Source organism: Ornithorhynchus anatinus, chromosome 16, assembly GCF_004115215.2.
Source record: "Ornithorhynchus anatinus isolate Pmale09 chromosome 16, mOrnAna1.pri.v4, whole genome shotgun sequence".
Taxonomy (NCBI): Eukaryota; Metazoa; Chordata; class Mammalia; order Monotremata; family Ornithorhynchidae; genus Ornithorhynchus; species Ornithorhynchus anatinus.
In genome coordinates this window covers 35,024,156-35,038,306 of record NC_041743.1, presented here as the reverse complement: position 1 = coordinate 35,038,306, position 14,151 = coordinate 35,024,156, and the positions used below count along the sequence as shown (strand labels likewise).

The 14,151-nt window shown below is 68.0% G+C and overlaps 2 protein-coding genes across 7 annotated transcripts in view; both read left to right on the top strand.

Moving 5' to 3' along the window:
• The window catches only part of GBF1 (golgi brefeldin A resistant guanine nucleotide exchange factor 1), a 102,623-nt gene extending 100,059 nt beyond the window's left edge, over nucleotides 1-2,564 (top strand). For all 5 annotated transcript variants that reach the window (XM_029080735.2, XM_029080733.2, XM_029080737.2 and 2 more), the window contains 3 exons: nucleotides 256-433; nucleotides 730-867; nucleotides 1,651-2,564. In XM_029080735.2, coding sequence (XP_028936568.1) covers nucleotides 256-433; nucleotides 730-867; nucleotides 1,651-1,937 — 603 coding nt within the window. In that variant the 3' untranslated portion in view covers nucleotides 1,938-2,564. The remainder of the gene's footprint in view (nucleotides 1-255; nucleotides 434-729; nucleotides 868-1,650) is intronic.
• A 1,950-nt stretch (nucleotides 2,565-4,514) lies between these two features.
• NFKB2 (nuclear factor kappa B subunit 2) lies at nucleotides 4,515-13,724 on the top strand. 2 transcript variants are annotated; one of them, XM_029080793.1, is made up of 23 exons: nucleotides 4,515-4,741; nucleotides 6,262-6,345; nucleotides 6,705-6,783; nucleotides 7,381-7,421; nucleotides 7,753-7,851; nucleotides 7,940-8,091; nucleotides 8,247-8,353; nucleotides 8,680-8,838; nucleotides 9,040-9,144; nucleotides 9,237-9,322; nucleotides 9,500-9,638; nucleotides 9,776-9,910; nucleotides 10,024-10,260; nucleotides 10,405-10,546; nucleotides 10,721-10,835; nucleotides 10,935-11,142; nucleotides 11,397-11,566; nucleotides 11,679-11,781; nucleotides 11,988-12,163; nucleotides 12,277-12,337; nucleotides 12,715-12,893; nucleotides 13,043-13,154; nucleotides 13,321-13,724. In XM_029080793.1, exons 2-23 carry the CDS (start codon nucleotides 6,325-6,327, stop codon nucleotides 13,440-13,442), a joined length of 2,748 nt encoding a protein of 915 aa, XP_028936626.1. In that variant the 5' UTR covers nucleotides 4,515-4,741; nucleotides 6,262-6,324; the 3' UTR covers nucleotides 13,443-13,724. The 2 variants fall into 2 exon arrangements, with proteins under 2 accessions (XP_028936626.1, XP_028936627.1); XM_029080794.2 differs by lacking the exon at nucleotides 4,515-4,741 and having other exon boundaries at nucleotides 6,136-6,345; nucleotides 7,384-7,421.
• The last annotated feature ends 427 nt before the right edge of the window (nucleotides 13,725-14,151 follow it).

Here is a 14,151-nt window from a genome sequence, read left to right as displayed (position 1 = left end):
CCTAGGCTCTGACGGATCGTCCAACCTTCCAGTGGCTCTGATTCCCGCCCCCACCGCACGACCGAGTTTTCGTGGCCCCACAGCTGGCAACTAATTCTCAATCGACGCTATTTATTGAGTGCCTTTTGGGTGCAGAGCACTGTACTGAAAGTTGGCTGCTTTGGCACCTGAAGCCAGAGACGCGATCCTGCTTTTTGCGGGGCTTCCGGTCTAACGTGGTCCCTCTCTCCCTCCCTCCCCCGGCTCCCCGCGTAGGCGGAGGCCATCCCTGAGTCTCTGAAGAACATGCTGCTGGTGATGGACACGGCCGAGATCTTCCACAGTGCTGACACGCGCAGTGGCTCCTCGGCCCTCTGGGAGATCACCTGGGAGCGAATCGACTGCTTCCTGCCCCGGCTGCGCGACGAGCTCTTCAAGCAGACCGTCATCCCCGGTACGGGACAGGAGCCGCCGGGCGGCCGGGGAGGCCAGGGTGGGAGCCAGAAGGCCTGGGGGCAGTGAGGGAGGCGGGAGGCTGGAACCTCCCCCCAAGGGGAGCACCCGCTGCAGCCAGAGCCCGGTGTCCCAGCCCAGGGTCCCCTGGTGACCGACCTCAAGATCGGGGGGCCCGGAGCGGGCCTTGAGCCCTCTTCCTCGGAGGAACATGGGGTAGGGAGAAGGGCTGGGGCTGGCTGAGGGTCCAAGGTCAGAGGCCTGGTGGCTGAGGGCCCGGGGTCTCTTGGCCCTCAGACCCCGTGCCCAGTGTTTCCCTGGAGCCCAATGCCCAGAAGGTTCTGGCTTCTGCCCACTTGGCGCCTGCTGCTGGAGACACCAGAGCCGTCAACCACCCGCTGCCCCCTGAGACGCCTGCAGAACTGGGGCCTTGTGGTGAGTCATCTGGGCTACCGCCCCCCCGACAGTATGGTCAGTGGCCTCTGAGGATTGGGGGCCCAGAGGGTCAAGCTGGAATCGGCCACCCAAGAAGTGCTGCTGATGGGGAGGAGGCCCGGGACCGTCCGGATCGGCGTCATCCTCTCCCCCAGGGTGGGCTGTGCTTGCTGTTCTCCCAGAAAGGATGGGGGCAGCGTGGGCCTGGGAGTCAGAAGGACTTGGGTTCAAAACCTGGCTCTGCCACATGTCTGCTGTGTGACCTTAGGCAAGTCACTTAACTTCTCTGGGCTTCACTTACCTCATCTGTAAAATGGGGATTAAGAGTGTGAGCCCCATGTGGGACAGGGACTGTGTCCAACCTGATTAACTTGTATCTACCCCAGCACTTAGAGCAGTGCCTGGCACATAGTAAGCGCTTTACAAGTACCGTTGTTGTTATTATTATCCTTCTTATTATTATGATGCCTGAGAGAACAGAGCCTCCTTCTCCCCGTGTATCCTCAAGGAGCCTTTAAGCGGCAGGGGCCACCCGGGCTGCCCTCCAGGGGAGCTGGGGGGGTTAGAAAGGAAAGGAAGCCGCCCCAGACTGTCTGGCTCACCCTTCGTTTTTCGGTAAACAGAGGACACTCCCGCCTCTCCGGGCTGGTTGGAGGCAGGAGGAGGGTCAGGATGACGGTCAGGATGACCTGGGAACTCTGTTTCGAAGACAAGATGTGTGGGGGCCGGGGAGAGGGAGGGGCACACACCGGGATCTGACCGTCTGTGCCTTTCCCTCTACAGATCCGGAGAAGCCGGCCGGCTCGGACTCGGCCTCCAACAGCCTCCCCGGCTCGCCCACGCTGGCCGCCCCAGCCCCTGGCAAGCTGAGCCCCTCCCCGGACGGGCCCACGTCCCTGGCCCAGCCACCGTTGATCCTGCAGCCTCTGGCTTCCCCCCTGCAGGTGGGCGTGCCCCCCATGACACTGCCCATCATCCTCAACCCTGCCCTCATCGAGGCCACGTCACCTGTGCCCCTGCTGGCCGCTCCGCGCCCTGCCGACCCCATGCCCGCCTCCGAGGTCAACTAGGGCCCGGCCGGACCTGAATGTGGAGCCCCGCCTGCCCGCGCCAACCCGGGCGCCTGCCCCGCAGGCGGCTCCGTTCTTCACACTACACGGGAGCCCGAGCCTGGGCCTGGCCTCTGCCGCCCCCGCCTCTCTCCTTGCAGTCGGGGGAAGGGCACCGCGGTGGGACGAGCGCACCTCAGCGACAAGGACGGGCCTGCCTCCGTCCCCCGACCCGCCGCCCGGGCCCCCCGCCCGCCCCCGACTTCCTGGGAATTCTGGCCCGGGCCGCACCAAGAGACCACCGGCCGCGGGGCGGGACCGGGCCCACCCTGCGGGGCCCGGGGCCTCGGCGGCGGGGGCCCAGGATCGGAGCGGCCATCGCCCTCCCGCCCCACCCGCCCCGGAGCGGGCCCGGCTCCAAGAGCCACGTTGCACTTTGCTTCCCTTTCTCCGCCCGCCCCTTCCCCCGGACCCGAGCCGCTGCTGCCGCCACCATCTCCGGGCATTCCTCTTTGATTGATTAGCAGTCGATTGGGGGCGCTAATTGGGTTGGCGCGAGCGTGTACGTACAGAGAAATGGGGACAATGACAATTGACTTTTTACGATGAAATAAATGTCCTAGAACCAACGTCCTCTATCCCACCCCACCCCGCCCACTTCCAGGGTCTGTTCTTTCGGTCTGGCTCCCCCTATTGCCTCACAGCTGTGTCTGATGATGATAATGTTGGTACCTGTTAAGCGCCTACTATGTGCCAAGCACTGTTCTAAGCGCTGGAGTAGATACAGGGTAATTAGGTTGTCCCCTGTGGGGCTCATGCTTTTAATCCCCACTTTCCAGATGAGGTGACTGAGGCACCGAGAAGTGAAGTGACTTGCCCGAAGTCACACAGCTGACAAGTGGCGGAGCTGGGATTAGAACCCATGACCTCTGACTCCTAAGCCCGGGCGCTTTCCACTGAGCCACGCTGCTTCTCAACGCTGATGCCCCCTACTACCTCACAGCCAGGCTTGGGGGAGGGAACTGGGCAGGGGGATGGGGATTCAACTCCCAAGCTGTAGTCCAGAGTAAGGCAGACCGGAGCTGGAATTCCTATGCCCTCCTCTTCCCGGGCCACATGAGAGGAATAAGCCTCAGCGGCTTTCCCCTACGCCTTAGATGTGCCCAATCCCCACCCCGCTGCCCTCTGCGCTGTCCCGGTTACTGCTGTGCCGGCCATTCCGGTCCTGTCATGTCTGGGTTGTCTCTCTCTCTCAGTGGACCATCACTTCGCCCACGGCCTTTACATCGAGTACACGTTCCCAGGCAGCTAATCCAGTGTCCCGCGCACAGACACTCGGTAATGCTGATCCTGTGTCCTGGAGCTCCTCCCTCGACCCACCTTCAGCCCCAATGTCCCGGCCCTGGCCTGCTGCCCTAAGATCCACTCTCACAAAGCCACTGGCAGTGGGCTCCTCTTCGTGGCCATGCTGTGTGTGGTGTGTGGTGGCCGCTCCCTCCTCTCTTCCATGTCCTCCCCGACCCCTGCGGAGGGAATGAGCGGCAGCGGGGGCCTCTCCGACTTATGCCGGTATTAACTGCCCCTCACCACCTGCCCCCTCCGGTCTGAGCCCGGCCCCGCCGTCAGTCTCGTCGCCCAGCCCTCCACTTCCACAGCGTCGCCTAAGGTCACGGGGCTGTGAGACAGGAGACCTGACCTCTCATCCTGGCTCTGATGCTTAATTTCTCTGTGCCTCGGTTTCCTCATCCGCAAACTGGGGTTAAAGTACCTCTCTTCTGTTCTCTTAAGACTGTGAGCCCCCTGTGGGAATAGGAGAGACAATCCAATCTGCTTCTCTTGTATCCACCCCAGTGCATAGGGCCGTGTTTTGCACGTATTAAGTACTTCACGGCTTCCACGGTTTTTAATAGTACGGTCCCCCATCCTTGGTCCTCGGGGGTGAGGCAGAGCAGGTGCTCCCATCTCTGCCCTGCTCCCCCAAGAGGAACGGGGTGATGCCAGCTTTCTCGTGCACAGGGCGGGAGGAGAGTGCCAATCCCCCAGTAGTCGCTGGCCAGCCCGTGCCGGGAGGATGGAGCCCCTTGGGCCACCCAGAGACCATCTCCGCTCAGCTCCTTGTGTCCCCGTGGACCTTGCACGCGGCCCCTCCCTCTTCCCTCCACTTCTTTTCCCCCCTCTCCCGTGGGATGGGCCGGGAGGAGCTGGGAGGGCCGGTTGGCGAGAGCCCGAGATGCCCCCGTGGCTACTCCCACCTCAGACCCTGCCCGACCTTTCCCCTCCGGAGCACGGGGGTCGGTGGGGCAACTGGCAATGAGAATCCCGCCCTCCGCCCGCTCCCCCCGGGCCCGTCGCCCCCGGGACACGGGTCCTATCCAGCGGAAGCGAACGAGGGGCTGCAGTGTTGGGTTTATTGGGGCAAAGCAGGCGGAGGGGAAAAGATGGAGGGGAGGAAGAGCGGCTCGGGGGGCACCGCTGGGGCTGGGGGCCGGTTGCGGGGGGGCAGGAACAACGAAGGCAGGGCTTGGAGGGGTGAGGGAGTGGGGGCTGGGGGAGGGCTCCTGTCCCACGGAGGGGCCTGGAGGGCAGAGCCGGAGCCCGTGGGCCCGGCCCCCGGCCCGCCCCCGGCCGCGCTGGCCCTCCGACTGCAACTTGGAGCCAATGAGGAAGCGTCGGGAGCGCCGCTCTACGTGACGTCATGGGAATTCCCCCCTTCGGGGGGCGGAAAAGGGGCTTTCCCGAAGGGGACACCGGGCGGCCGGACGGGGCCGGGGTCGGGGTCGGGCCTGGGCCTCGGGACCGGTTGGGAGCTGCAGCCGAGGGAGGCGGTGAGTGCCCATCGCGCCGGGCCCAAGGGCTTCCCGTCTCCCGGGGGGGGAGGGGGCGGGACCCCCCACTCGGGCCCGGGGCCGCGCCCTCGCCCACGGGCAGCCCGGCCCAGACGGGCAGGGGCACCCGCACAGACACGCGGGGCGGGGGGCGCCCACGCACCCCCCCGGGCCCTTGGACGTCCGCGGGGCTCCGGCCGGCTCCACGCAGTCAGGCGAGCAGGTGCCTAAGCGGTCACCCGGACGCGGACGCCAATGACACGAATATGCAGAGCCGGGCACACACCGCCCGGGAGGAAGCAGAGGGCGGGCCTGACGGAGGTCCCGAGGGCCAGGACCCGGGGCCGGGGAGCCAGACGGGTGGGCAGGGGGGCGAGGAGGAGTCGCCCCGGGGCCTGGGCGCCTCCACCCCGGGAAACTCCGGGGCCCGGAGATCCGGGCGGCGACCCCGAGGGAGGAGAGCCCCGGGCTCAAGGAATCCACCCTCAAAAACCCCAACCCGGGGGACTCGGCCTCCGGCTTCTGGAGAAAACCCCAGGGTTTCCGCAGGCCCGGCATCTCGGGGCGGAGGACCGACAGGCCGGGTGGGGGGTGGGCGGGGGGACAGGGGGAGGAGAGGACTGCCCGCCCCGGCTGCCCCCGCCTCACGTTTGGCTCGCCCAGCCCACCACCAAGAAGCGGGAAGCCCTGGGCCCCGGGATCCGGGCCGGGCCCAACCCCACCCCGTCCACTTTCCTAACCCCGGCGACCCTAACAAGGGCGCTAGGGAGGGTGGCCCGCGACGCGCTCGCTGTGGGCTCGATCAAAGAGACACGGGTCGAAGGCGGGCCCCAAGAGGGAGGGGGAATGGCCACTCGCTCCCCACTCCACGGAGGAGGCAGGGAGGCCCGGAGGGATGGGGCGGCCCGTCCCGAGGTCAGCCGGCGGGCAAGCGGCACAGCCGGGCCGAGAGCCTCCCCCCTCCCTCCCCGGCCCGCTTGCCCTCGGCCCCGGGAATTGCCGTGGGGGGGGATCGTCAGGGGGAAGGGAGGGGAGGGGAGGGGGTTTCCAGCGGGCAAGATCCCCCAGGATGCTGAGTCAGCCGCCGGGTCCTGCCGGGCACCGGGGGAGCGGAGGGGAAAGGCCAGAGGCCCGGAGGGGGGCGGAGGGGAACGGGAGAGGAGGGCAGCCCGGGCCTCCCTTCCTCCCTTCCTCCCTCCCTGCTGGCCGGACCGAGGGCTGGGCGGGCCGGGGCACGTCATTTCCAGCCCCTGCCCCCGCCCTTCCCCGCTGCAGGCTCCTCCTCCTGCCTCTCCTGCTCCTCCCTCCTCCTCCTCCTCCTCCTCCTCCCTCCCCCCGCTGGTATTTTCGGGACTTTCCTGAGCAGCGCTAACTTTCCTGCCCGCGCCGCCCGGGCCCCCACCCCTTCCCCGGCTCCGGCTCGGGCTCGGGCTCCGGGGTCCCGGCTCGGGCCGCCCGCTCCTCTCCTCCCTCTCTCCCTCCGGCCCGGCCGGCACTGAGAGGCCCCTGACCCCGCGCAGGTGGGCGCCGGGGCGGCAGCAGACGGGCCCCAGGAGACCCCCCCCCCCCTCCCCGCCGCGGAGATGGAGGACCCCTACGGCGCCGTGAGTGACCCCTCCGTTCGTTGTCCCCCGGCTGGCGGCCCGGCCCTCGGTGCCCCCTGGGCCCGGGCCGCCGGGCCGCCCCCTTGCCCGCCCGCCGGGCACCGCCTGTGGGTCCGTCTTTGTCTGGCCGCCACGCTCGGGCCACCGGCCCGTCCAACTGGTGGCCCGTCCAACTGGTGGCCCGTCCAACTGGTGGCCCGTCCTGCGGTCATTCTGGCCGCCGCTCGGAGCCCGGGCCGGCCCGCCCCGGCCCCAGGTGCGGCCGTGCGGGGGACTCGGGGCCCTGGGTTTGGGGGAGAGGTGGGGGGTCCCCCCGGGTGGCCGCTCAGGGTCCCGTCCTGTCCCCCCGCCCCGCATAGGGCCTGGATGGCATTGACTACGATGACTTCCACATCCACTCGTCCATAATGGAGCCCAAGGAGCCTCCCATGGAGACGGGTCAGTGGGTCCACCCCCTCCACCCGCCTCGCTTGGGCCTCGTCGGGCTGCCGGGGGCCCGCTGGGGCAGGGCATGGGCCTGGGGGGGGGAGGGGGTGGCCCTCTGGGGCAGGGCTCGGTTGGGGAAGGGGTGGCTCTCTGGGGCAGAGCTTATTTGGGCAGTGGGTGGCTCTCGAGCAGGGCTCAGTTGGGGGCAGCCCCTGGGAAAGGACTGGGTGAGGGGTAGCCCCCTGGGGCAGGGCTTGTTTTGCGGTGGGCGGGGGGGGGGTCCCCCGGAGCCGAGCTGGGTTGGGGAATAGGCGCGCCCCCCCCCCCCCGGGGGCAGGGCCGGTCAGGGGGTGACCCCCTGGGGCAGGACTTGGATCGGGGGCGGGCCCCGGAGAAGGATTGGGCAGGGCCTGGGGAGAGGGGGTGGCTCCCTGGGGCAGGGCTTGTTTAGGGGGAGGGCCCCGGGGAAGGACTGGGCCGGCGGGTGGCCCCCAGGTTGCCCTGGTTGGGAGCAGTTTCCACTGATCCTACAGCTGGGTCAGGGAGGTCTGGAAGAGGGGCTGGGGAGGCTGGGATGGTGCAAGAGCTGAGCCCCATCTCCTCCTGCAGCAGAAGGCCCCTACCTGGTCATTGTGGAGCAGCCCAAGCAGGTGAGTCCTCAGCCCTCACGTCCACGTCTAGTGTGCCACTCACTTGTCTGCCCATTTGAGCCTGTGTTCTTACCGTCTTACCCACTGTACATTTGGAGTAGGCTGTAAATTCCGTGAGGGCAGGGCTGTGTTTTCTTCCTCTCGTTTGTTCCCAAGTGTCCCGTACGGCGCTCGGCACCCACTGGAGCGATGCTACCGGTGGTGATGTCGATGAGCCCACCCGCTCCCTGAACCCAGGTCCCTCGGCCCGCCCAGGGTGGGGTGGGCGGGGCCCTGGGCGGCGGGCGGGAGGCTCCGGAGACGGCAGTCCACACTGAGCTCTGGTCCCCAGCGTGGATTCCGCTTCCGCTATGGCTGCGAGGGCCCGTCCCACGGCGGACTGCCCGGAGCCTCCAGCGAGAAGGGACGCAAGACCTACCCTACGGTCAAGGTGAGAGGTCCGGGAGGCTGGCGGGGCCGGGTGAGGGGCCGGGGGCGGGGCCGAAGGCCGCCTCCTGACAGTCCCCTGCCCTCCCCAGATCTGTAATTACGTGGGCCTGGCCAAGATCGAGGTGGACCTGGTGACTCACAGCGATCCCCCCCGGGCCCATGCCCACAGCCTGGTGGGCAAACAGTGCACCGAGTTGGGCGTCTGTGTGGTGTCCGTGGGGCCCAAGGACATGACCGCCCAGTGCGTGAGGATCTGCCCCTGCCCCAGCCCCCGGCTCCCGTCCCGTGCTTTCCCGCCCCTGCCTCGGCACCCTTGCCGCTCTCCCGGACTCCCCTCCTTACTGACCTCGGTAACCCCTCCCGCCCTCGACCCTCTAACTGTTCCCCCACGTGCAGGTTCAACAACCTGGGGGTCCTACACGTGACCAAGAAGAACATGATGGAGATCATGATGCAGAAACTGCAGCGGCAGCGACTCCGCACGCGACCCCAAGGGCTGACGGGTACGGGGCCGGGGGCACGGGGCAGGGGCAGACTGGGGAGCGTCAGGGGCTGCAACGCTGGGGAGAGCCGGTCGAGCTAATTTCCCTGGGCCCTACACCCGGCGCCTTCTGTAGCCCCCGGCCTGTAGGGCTCTGACGGCTGCGGTCAGCAGGGGCCAAAGGAGGGAAGGAGCAGAGCATCTCGAGCCCCTCTCTCTCCCCTCCGGCTGGGTTGTCCCAGGCCGGAACACCCGGGCCACTTGGGACCGTAGGCTGCAGGGTGGGGAAGCAGGGGGTGGTCCGGCCACCCTCAGCCTCGCTTCTCTGAGCCTTCCCCGACCCTGCAGACGCCGAGCGCCGGGAGCTGGAGCAGGAGGCCAAGGAGCTGAAGAAGGTTATGGATCTCAGCATCGTACGGCTCCGCTTTTCGGCCTTCCTGCGCGCCAGTGATGGTAGCTTCTCCCTGCCCCTGTGCCCGGTCATCTCCCAGCCCATCCACGACAGCAGTGAGTGGGTCTGGTCCCCCGGGGTGGGGACCCTCACCTGCAGCCATGTACATGTGCACACACACACACACACACACACTCCCCAACTGGGGGCTGGGGTCGAGGGGAGGGAGGCGTGGGGCCTCGAGGGTCAGCCAAGTGGCCGGGCAGCTCTTCCCCCTTCCCTTGTGCCCTTCCCATCCTGTCCCATTCCCTCCCCAGAATCTCCCGGGGCCTCCAACCTGAAGATCTCACGTATGGACAAGACGGCCGGGTCGGTGCGAGGAGGGGATGAGGTTTACCTGCTCTGTGACAAGGTGCAGAAAGGTGAGGCCGGGGCAGGGGGAGGTCAAGGGGCTGATGGGATGGGGCCAAGGGCAGGGAACTGGGGGTCCTGAGTTCTCCCTGCCCGCCCCCAGATGACATTGAAGTTCGCTTCTATGAGGACGACGAGAATGGCTGGCAGGCGTTTGGGGACTTCTCTCCTACCGATGTGCACAAGCAGGTACCCCCGAGGCCGGGAGTCCCGACGACGACGACAGAATCCGACCGAGGGCGGGAGGTGGGGGGGGCGGATGTGGTGAGAGCAGAGGCTGGGGTCTGGGGAGGGTCCCTTTCCGCTCCTAGTGGGTCCAGGCACTGGGTGGGGGGCCACCTTGATCCGTTCCCCCCGCCCCCACAGTACGCCATCGTGTTCCGGACACCACCGTACCACAAGATGCGGATCGAGCGGCCGGTCACCGTGTTCCTGCAGCTCAAGCGCAAGCGTGGAGGGGATGTTTCTGACTCCAAGCAGTTCACGTACTACCCGCTGGTGGAAGGTGGGTGGGTGGATAGGGTGGGGTGAGGGGCACCGGGTCTGTGCGTGGCGGGGGTGGGGGGTGGAGAGGAGTTGGGAGCGGCGATCTGCGGCCTGGGGCACCCGGACACCCTGACCCCCAACTCCATTCCCCTGCAGATAAGGAAGAGGTGCAACGGAAGCGCAAGAAGGCACTCCCTGCCTTCTCCCAGCACTTCGGGGGCGGCTCCCACATGGGGGGGGCCGGCGGGGGAGCGGCGGGGGGCTTCGGAGCAGGAGGAGCCGGCGGGGGAGGTAAGAGGGCAGAGCGTCCACTGTGGCTCTCACCACTCCCCCCACCCCAGTCCCCCCCGCCTCCAGCTCCTCCCTGACTCCCCTCTGCCCCCCCCCGCCCCCACCCCCTCCAGGTGGTGGTCTCGGCTACTTCCCAGCCCTGAACTACAGCAGCCCGTACCCGGCAGAGCCTCACCCTATGAGTGGCTACGCGGGGGCCGGGGGGTCGCGGACTAGCTGGGCCTCCCAGCCCCACAGGGAGGCGCTCTCTGAAGAGGAGCCTGGGAAACAGGAGGCAGACAAGGACCCCGCGTCCTGCCCCGACCACCCTTCCCAACCCCCGCCTCGCTGCCAGGAGATGTTGAGCCAAGGTGAGGGGTGCCGGGCGGAGACGTGCCCAGCGGGACCCCCGTGGGGGTGGGGCGGGGAGTAGCCGCGTGACCGTGGACGGGCCCGGCGCCCGTGGAGCGTCCGCCTGCCGGGGGCTCAGTTCCCCGGGGCGACCTGTGTTGCAGCCCAGCGGTACAGCCTGCAGATGTTTGCACTCGCCCAGCGCAGCGCCCGGTCCCTGCTGGACTACGGGGTGACCGCCGACGTCCGCACCTTGCTGGCCGGGCAGTACCACCTCCTGGCCGCCCAGGATGAGAACGGAGACACGTACGGGCAGGGGCTGGGACGATGGTGGGGAGGGCCCGGGCTGTGGGGGACGGGGGAGGACGGAAGTCACGGTGGGGGGTAGGACTGAGTGGCTGGCAGAGGGGACGGGTGTCCTGGGGAACAGTCCCGTCCTATCCTCCGCTTCCTTCTCCACTCCCCTGCCCACCCCGCCAGACCCTTGCACCTGGCCATCATTCACGGGCAGACGGGAGTCATGGAACAGCTGGCGCACATCATCCTGAGGGCCCCTCAGCTGGGAATCGCTAACCTCACCAACTACCTGCACCAGGTGGGCCCGGGGGGTGAGGGGAGGGCTAGTTCTATGGGGACCGGGGTTTCGCTCTGACCCTCGATTTCCACCCCCACCCCCCGCACTCCGTGCCCACAGACACCCCTGCACCTGGCAGTGATCACGGGGCAGTGCGCTGTGGTCGGCTTCCTGCTCAAGGTGGGCGCGGACCCCACCCTGCTGGACCGGCACGGAGACTCGGCCTTGCATCTGGCGCTGCGGGCGGGCAGCCCCGATCTCCTGCGGACCCTCCTGGGCCACCCGGGCCCGGCCCTCCTCCAGCTGCTGACCATGCCCGATTACCAAGGTGAGCCCCTGCCCCTCGTGACTGTACCGACGCTATGCCTGCGGGGGCTGGGGTGTAGAGAGGGACCTCAGCACCCACATCTCTGTGCCCAAGGCGAAGGGAGGGAGGGAGAGAGGGTGTAGTAGAGGGGAAGCCCTTTCTGATCAGGCTGGGGATGCCTGGGGGCGAGGAAAGATGGGCACCGAGGAAGGGGCCCAGAACCCCTCCTCTGGGTTGAGCCACGCCTCCTCCTCCTCCACCCTCCTTCCCTGTAGGGTTTTACCCAGTGCACCTGGCGGTGCGTGCCCGGAGCCCAGAGTGCCTGGACCTGCTGGTGGCCAGCGGGGCGGGCATCGAGACGGCGGAGCGACAGGGTGGGCGGACGGCCCTGCACTTGGCCACCGAGATGGAGGAGTTGGGGCTGGTCAGCCACCTCGTCACTAAGGTGCTTGAGGGGGTGCGGGCTTGAGGGGAGAGCGGGGAGGGCTCTCCGGGGCTGGGTTCAGGGGAGCCGGGCCAGTCTAGGCCCCGCTCCAACTGAGCCCCTGCCCACCCAGCTGGGCGCCAACGTGAATGCCCGCACCTTCGCTGGAAACACCCCCCTGCACCTGGCAGCAGGACTGGGCTCTCCGACCCTCACCCGTCTGCTGCTCAAGGCTGGTGAGTCCCCTACACTGCCCCATCCTCCCTCCTCTCACTGCCCCTCCCACCCCCATCGGACAAGCAGACAGAAACACTCACACACGTCTCCCCGCAACCGCCCCCCAACCCCGCCTCAGCCGGCCACCACCATCCCTCAGCCTCAAGTCCTTGCGAGCTGGCTGTTGGGTTTGCGCCCGCGACCACTTCCTGTCTGTTGTCTGCAGGCGCGGATGTGCATGCAGAGAACGAGGAGCCCCTGTGCCCGTCCCCTTCTCCCCCGACCTCGGGCAGCGACTCGGACCTGGACAGACCTGACGGAGTAGCGGAAGGGGAAGGGCCGAGGGCAACCCGCCGGCCCAGCTGTGGACATAAGCCCCTCGACCTGACCCGCAGCGCCAAAGTATGATTGGGGTTGGCAAGGACGGGCTGGGAGAGGTGGAGGGACAGGGGAGTGTTGGTGGGGGGTGGTGAGGGAGTAGGGGGCTGGGCCTGCTGACCCCAAGCTCTGTCCAGGTCAAGTCTTTGCTGCTGAAAGCCACCAAGGAACCTCCCCCGACGCCCCCACTGCCCACAGGTGAGAACCCCCCCCCCCCAACTTCCAAACCCCACCCTTGTGAGGAGACGGAGAGGGGCTCTGACTCACCTCCTCTCCCTGCCCGCCCACTCTGGGCACATGTCCTGCGGCTGGGGGCCCCCGGGCCTCAGAGTTGACCACTTCCCACTGCCTCTGGCTTTGGACCCCAAGTACAGTGCAGGGGCACCCCTGATGGCATCTCTCCATCTCCCCTTCCGGGTCTTGGGTTGGGGAGGTGTCAGCTTCTGATGGCACCTCTCCGACACCACCCCCCACCCCGGGTCTTGGGCTGGGGTGGAAGCAGCCTGAGGGTAGGGTGCTGACAGCTCCCCCTCTGTGTGTGTCTGCCTGTCTGTCCGTCTGGGGTCGGGGCCCAGGACCGGTGCTGTCTCTCGGGGGCGCGGCCCTGCAGGGTCTGGAACGACTGCTGGACGGACCGGGCGGGTCCGAGGGCGGGGACTGGGCAGAGCTGGCCGAGCGGCTGGGCCTGCGCAGCCTGGTCCCCACCTACCGTGGCACGAGCTCGCCCAGCGGGAGCCTCCTGCGCAGCTATGAGGTCAGTACCGCCCCCCGCCGATCCCTGACCCCCACTCCCCGCCCTTCCCTCCCGCCCGCTACCCCCACGTCCAGAACTGCCTCCGTCCCCCCCAGCCTCCCCTCCCTCGTCCCATTGCCCAGTCCCGACCCCGGCCTCTGCGTCCACAGCTGGCCGGCGGAGACCTGGCCGGGCTGCTGGAGGCGCTGGCGGCCATGGGCCTGGAGGAGGGTGTGCGGCTCCTGCACGGGGCTGAGTCTGGGGACAAGCTGCCCAGTACAGGTAAGGGGGCCGCCGGCCCTGGGGGACGGGGAATGGGCCCCGAACCCACCCCTCAGACCCCAGGTCTTCTGCCCCTACTCCCTCTGCCCTGAGGTTTCTGACCCTTCATCTCTGCCCTGGGCCCTCTGACCCGGGCCCTGTGCCCCTGCACCCCTGCTCCATCTAGAGCTGAAAGAGGACAGCGCCTATGGAAGCCAGTCTGTGGAAGAGGAGGAAGAGGAGCTGGGAAAATCATCGGCCGGGCCGGGGGCGCTTCCCCACGGCCACCCCCAGCAGCAGGTGCACTGAGCCCAGCCCCGTGCGCTCTTGTGCCACTCGGTGGGGGGTGCCGGGTCGGGGTCGATGGAGCCTCCCGCGCCCCCCGACTCCAGGCTCCCCGACGGACCCGCACCCTCCATCCCCTCAACCCCTGCTGTACAGACACTCCCTTCCCTGCTGTACAGATACCTCTGCCTGTGCCCACGTTATTTAATGTCCCCAGTGCGGGCGTCTTAGATCGAGTGAATAAAGGTGGCGGTGGGGGAGGAGGGATGCGGCCTCCCCCACCTTCCCTGCCGGCACTCCTCTGCCTCCGCGCTCACTGCCTGCCCCTCACCCGCTGGCCCAGGGCCTGTGCCTCACCTGCCTTGGGGGCAGGCCCTGCTAGGCCAGTGACTGGTGGGGCCCTGGGGCGTGACCACTCCTCCCTGCCCCCTTGCCCCCGGGCCAACTTGTGGCCCAGGGAAAGAACCAGGACAGAAGCGGGGGCTCCAGAGCAGGGTTTAATGGCGGCGGCGGAGGCGGAGGCTGTGTACAAAGGGCAGGGCGGAGACGCGGCACCCAGAGCCGGGGCCTGCCCGCTGCGGCTGGCGGGGAAGGGGAGCAGGGCTCTGCCTGCCGGTCTGCCTGCCTCCCTCTTCAGGGGCAGTGCCAAGCAGATTCTAAAGGGGTTATCTTGACCGCTGCTGCCCCTGCATGCTGGGGAGAGCCCCCTCGCCCACCTGCCCATGGCACTGCT